Source organism: Danio rerio, chromosome 1 (assembly GCF_049306965.1).
Source record: "Danio rerio strain Tuebingen ecotype United States chromosome 1, GRCz12tu, whole genome shotgun sequence".
NCBI lineage: Eukaryota > Metazoa > Chordata > Actinopteri > Cypriniformes > Danionidae > Danio > Danio rerio.
Window position 1 is genome coordinate 60,590,001 of NC_133176.1, and position 6,346 is coordinate 60,596,346.

Here is a 6,346-nt window from a genome sequence, read left to right on the forward strand (position 1 = left end):
GTCTGTCAGACTGAGACACATACTTGGGCTTCAGGAGCACAACGCTTGGAGCGACACAAGAGAAGAACAACACACCTGTGAGTACACACATACACACACACACGACACCTGGAGTGACACTACACGAGAACAACACACCTGGGAGTACACACACACACACACACACACACACACATACAATCACATACACTATTATATATATACACACACACACAGTTATGGAGCCTTATCGTGATGTTTTGCAGTGGAGCAGAGTGAGCAGCAGAGAGCAGGAGTGACGAGGAGACGAGCGAGTGTTCTGGAGCTGCAGGAGAAAAGCAGAGCAGCGGAGGTGAGTGTGTGTGTGTGTGTGTGTGTGTGTGTGTGTGTGTGTGTGTGTGTGTGTGTGTGTGTAGTCACCATCACCAGCAGAGGACAGCAAACACCAACACATCTGTGTTTATGGAAAGTATGTGTGAATGAGTTAAGAAGTGAGCAGACACACTATAGTCTATGAAGTGTACATATGAACAGCACTCATCTAAAATACTCCAGCAACAACCCAGAACACCCTATAAACTGTATAGCAACAACACAGAACATATACAAGGGGTCGGCAACTTTACACCCTATACCATGCGGCTCTTTAGCGCTATCCTAGTGGCTCCCTGGAACTTTTTCAAAAAATGTTTGAAAATGGAAAACGATGAGGCAGGAAAATATATTTTTTGTTTTAATATGGTTTCTATAGGAGGACAAACAATCTTAACGTTTTCCAATGCTGTAAAAGTGTGTAGAATATTTAATTTCAACATTTCTGTCAACGAAGATTTGCGTCATAGCCTGCGACACACGTTTCCATCAGCAGGGCGGGATGCCAGGCAGGTAGCTGTTGTAAACAAACCGGCGGCTGTGTGATGCGCCATGGAGCGCAAGCTGTCTTTGCCAAAGATGTACAGCGGGGCACGCTTTCTCATTTTCCCTCCCTGAGAGAATTCAAAGAAGCCCATCCCGATCACTCACTCAACGGTGATTATTTACAAGGTGCGATGGTTGATATGCAAACTGCATTGGGAGCAGATTTTGCGAGTTGCGAAAGGAAAAAACGAGACTGTCTTTCCTTGACACACACCCCTGGAGATTGACCCTTCCTTGTTGAGCACATTCCCAGGAATGACTCGAGCTGATCTTGAAATGGAAATGGCAGGCTGCGTTTTATTGCACTGTTTGTTGCCCAGATAAGGGGCACGTTGTGCACATTCATTTTGATGTTGTTTTTTTGAATCCTCAAAATAAAAAAAAACATTAAAAAATCTGATTTCTTTATTGCATTTCTTTAATTTCATCAAAGCAAAACATAATGCAATAATATTGTAATGAAGTTAAACTTGATCATTAAACATAATTCATTAATATTGTAATGAAGTTAAACTTGATCATTAAACATAATTCATTAATATTGTAATGAAGTTAATCTTGATAATTAAACATAATTCATTAATATTGTAATGAAGTTAAACTTGGTCATTAAACATATTTTATTAATATTGTAATGAAGTTAATCTTGATAATTAAACATAATGCATTAATATTGTAATGAAGTTAAACTTGATCATTAAACATAATTCATTAATATTGTAATGAAGTTAATCTTGATAATTAAACATAATGCATTAATATTGTAATGAAGTTAAACTTGGTCATTAAACATATTTTATTAATATTGTAATGAAGTTAAACTTGATAATTAAACATAATGCATTAATATTGTAATGAAGTTAAACTTGGTCATTAAACATATTTTATTAATATTGTAATGAAGTTAATCTTGATAATTAAACATAATGCATTAATATTGTAATGAAGTTAAACTTGATCATTAAACATAATTCATTAATATTGTAATGAAGTTAAACTTGGTCATTAAACATATTTTATTAATATTGTAATGAAGTTAATCTTGATAACTAAACATAATGCATTAATATTGTAATGAAGTTAAACTTGATCATTAAACATAATTCATTAATATTGTAATGAAGTTAAACTTGATCATTAAACATAATGCATTAATATTGTAATGAAGTAAATTTGATCATTAAACAATTCATTAATATTGTAATTAAGTTAAACTTGAACATTAAACATAATTCATTAATATACTGTAATTAAGTTAAACTTGAGACGGCATCGTACAACAGAGTAGTCACGTGGCGCGTCATTCTCTACAGGATGCACTGCAGGGAAATGAACATTTAATCATGAAGGCTCAGTATGTATTTGTAGCCAATGAAGTCATTTTTATAGTAGGCTAATATAGCTAATATAAATACATACAGCATGTGTTGCCATCATTATAAGGCTTATATAAAGCTTTTAATTTTTTGCGGCTCCAGACATATTTGTTTTTGTTTTTTTTGGTCCAATATGGCTCTTTCAACATTTTGGGTTGCCGACCCCTGCCCTATACACTGTACAGCAAACACCCAGAACACCCTATAAACGCCCTAAAAATGGCATAATGACCACTCAGAATGCCATTGTAGGTTCCCAGAACAACCTGTAAACTGCATAGCAACCACTCAATACCCCACAATTGTATAACAACCACTCAAAATACCATAATACTAAATAGCAACCACCCAAAATACCCTAAAACTGAATACCAACCACCCAAAAATACCCTGAAACTAAATACCAACCACCCAAAGTACCTTAAGACTGTGTAGCAACCACCCAAAATACCTTAAAACTGTATAGCAACCACCCAAAAATACCCTAAAACTGTATAGCAACCACCCAAAAATACCCTAAAACTGTATAGCAACCACCCAAAATACCCTAAAACTGAATAACAACCACCCAAAGTACCCTAAGACTGTATAGCAACCATCCAAAATACTTTAAAACTAAATAGCAACCACTCAAAATACCCTAAAACTGTATTGCAACCACCCAACATACCCCTGTAGTTACCATGAACACCCTTTAAAGTGCAATGCGACCTCCCAGAACACCCAAACAATTATCTGAAATCCTCTAGCAACAATCCAGTACACCCTAGATACCACATAGCAACTACTCAAAACTACTAAAAACTGAATAGCAATAACCCAAATATTCTAGCAGTTAACCAGATCTCCCTAGATACTGCATAAAAACCACATAGAAAATTCCTGTAGTAATGGAGAACACTGTAGAAACTGCATAGCAACCACCCAAAATAACCTTGAATACCCCTGTAGTTACCATGAACACACTGCAATTTGCACAGCGACCTCCCAGAATGACATTGTAGTTACCCAAACACCCTTAAACTGCATAGCAACCACTCTGAACAACCAACAGTCATCTAAACTACTCCAGCAACAACACAGAACACCTTATAAACTGCATAGCAACCACCCAAAATACCCTAGTAATTACCATAACACCCTAAAAACAGCATAGCAACCAGCCAGAATACATCTGCAGTTACAATAAACCCCCTTAAAAGTGCACAGCGACAACCCAGAACACCCTGGATACTGCATAGCAACTACCCAAAATAACTTTTTAGTTACCCTAAACACCCTTAAAAACAGCATGACAACCACCCAGAATACCCCTGTAGTTACCATGAACTCACTGAAATGTACATAGCAACCTCCCAGAATGACATTGTAGTTATGCAATAACACCCTTAAACTGCATAGCAACCACTCTGAACAACCAACAGTCAGCCGAACTACTCCAGCAACAACACAGAACACCCTAGATAGTTCATAGCAACCACCCGAAATACCCCTGTAGTTACCATGAACACCCTAAAAACAGCATAGCAACCACCCAGAATACCCCTGTAGTTACCATGAACACCCTAAAAACAGCATAGCAACCACCCAGAATACCCCTGTAGTTACCATGAACATCCTGAAAACAGCTTAGCAACCACCCAAAATACCCCTTTAGTTACCATGAACACCCTAAAAACAGCATAGCAACTAGCCAGAATACCCCTGTAGTTACCATGAACATCCTGAAAACAGCTTAGCAACCACCCAAAATACCCCTGTAGTTACCATGAACATCCTGAAAACTGCATAGCAACCACTCTGAACAACCAAGCAATCATCTGAAATATGCCTGTGTGTATGTGTGTGCGCATTTGTGTTTGTGTGTGTATGTGTGTATATATGTGTTTTTGTGTGTATATGAATTTTAAGTGTGTGTGTGTGTGTGTGTGTGTGTGTGTGTGTGGGCATGTGTATGCGCGCATGTATTTGTGTGTGTAGGAGCGAGGGAGCATGAAGAAGCACATGCCAGAGGAGAGGAAGACAGATATGGTGGACACAGACGAGACTCTACAGGACACATACACACTGATGTTACACAAACAGGCAAGACACACACACACACACACACACAGTTAACATAGTAACATCATCTGCATTCCAGTGATACACATCAATCTTCAGCATCCTCATCTTCAGTGTCACATGATCACGATCTGCTGATTTGATGATGGAGATAGATCTTTATTTCCATCAGTGCTGAAGACAGTAGCTGAGATTTATATTAAATATGTATTTTAGTAAATGTGAATGTGTGTTTTCTGTGGTAATTACTATTGCAGGGGATTGTGAATCATAGTTATTATGACACACACACACACACACACACACACACACACACACACACTGCTCTTTTATCACATTCACACATCCACTCATGATTCATACTGTGGTATTTAGTTGCAATGGGATGTCGTGTGTGTGTGTGTGTGTGTGTGTGTTTCAGGTGTATGTGCTGATGGAGAGGATGGTGGATTCTCTGTGTGATCTGCTCGATGACGCTCACAACAACCCTCAAAAAAGCCTTTAACAGCTCCGTCTGTCTCTGTTTCTCCAGCATACACGACTGATGTGTGACTCAATCTGACAATGTAGATGTCAGTAAACATCGTTTTACAATCCAGATCAGCTCGCTGTCTGTTTGTGAGTTGTACGTTCCTCATTTCTGCAGTCACTGAAAGGGTTTTGCACACTGAGCTATATATTGAATCTCCAGTATAGCTCAGTGGTTTTGTTTAAAGAACTTTGAGTTTTTCCTTCAAGCTATTAAAGTCCAAATGGTTGAAAGTTTAGCTGTGACTGAGTCGTAAATCTATATATTCAATTTCCTTCGGCTTAGTCCTGTTATTCATCAGGGGTCGCCACAGCGGAATGAACCACCAACTTAATTAGCATATGTTTTGCACAACAGATGCCAGCACTGGAAAACACTCATACACACTCATAAAACAATTCGATTCCCCAATAGCACATGTCTTTGGACTGTGGGGGAAGCCGGAGCACCCGGAGGAAACCCAAGCGAATGCAGGGAGAACATGCAAACTCCATGCAGAAACGCCAACTGACCCAGCTTAGACTTGAACCAGCGACCTTCCTGCAGGCACAGGATGTCAGCATGATGTCATATTGATGTTGTACCCCAATGTGCCCCAATGTCGTGGGGACATTGGATTTTGTTTGGAAATGAAAATCCTGTTGTCGTCAGAACCCAACGTCAATGTCCAACCTGATATCAACCAAATATCAACATCTAATCATGTTACACCTTGACGTTGTGTGGACGTTACCACTATGACATCTATCAGATGTTGGATTTTGGTCACTTTCCAAAACTACCTAAAATCAACCAGACGTCAATGTAGTTTGACATCGTTTTCGGACATCAAAATAACGTTGTTCTTAGAGGCTGGCTAGACATTGAATTTTGATCACCTGACAACATGACCTAAATCTAACCTAAGAGTAACGTCTGATGATGTTATGCCTGCTGAGCTTCTTGCTGTGAGGCAACCACCATGTCTCCCATATCTATATTTGTCAGTCAATATTTTCTGTATTTTTGCAAATAATTCAATATCTTACAAAATGTTATTGCTGTTTACCGCTTGTTTACTACATTACCCAGAATGCCTGTAAAGATATTTTGGTGTTAAAAAAAACTAAAACAAAAATATGATATTTGTTGTGGACCCAAGAATGTCAATGATAAGGGATTAATAAAAGTAAATAAAGTAATATTTGGTGTAATTTGTTAAGTTGTAAAGCAACAAGAGACAAATCAGCGTATTTTAAAGAAATACATCTAATTTAAAGAGAGATTACGGTTTTATACATTAAAATAAATAAATATGCAAAATAAAAACGTCTAATAGACTATATATAATCCTCAGGTCTAACCACGGTGTTGAATATATCGGTCCTTTTTTAAATCGATTTTACATAGCTTAGCTTTGTTGGGTTACCGTTTGATTAGAGTTCCCGCCCAACGGTTTAAATTTTAACGGTTAAACATATTAACGGTAACCAACAGACAA

The 6,346-nt window shown here is 37.9% G+C and overlaps 1 protein-coding gene across 3 annotated transcripts in view; it reads left to right on the forward strand.

Moving 5' to 3' along the window:
- Nucleotides 1–5,102, forward strand: part of mycbpap (mycbp associated protein) — a 36,200-nt gene extending 31,098 nt beyond the window's left edge. For all 3 annotated transcript variants that reach the window (XM_068222093.2, XM_001345182.9, XM_073906679.1), the window contains exons 18-21: nucleotides 1–77; nucleotides 246–331; nucleotides 4,254–4,358; nucleotides 4,759–5,102. The exon at nucleotides 1–77 is cut by the window's left edge and continues 42 nt beyond it. In XM_068222093.2, coding sequence (XP_068078194.1) covers nucleotides 1–77; nucleotides 246–331; nucleotides 4,254–4,358; nucleotides 4,759–4,842 — 352 coding nt within the window. In that variant the 3' untranslated portion in view covers nucleotides 4,843–5,102. The remainder of the gene's footprint in view (nucleotides 78–245; nucleotides 332–4,253; nucleotides 4,359–4,758) is intronic.
- Nucleotides 5,103–6,346: the final 1,244 nt, after the last annotated feature.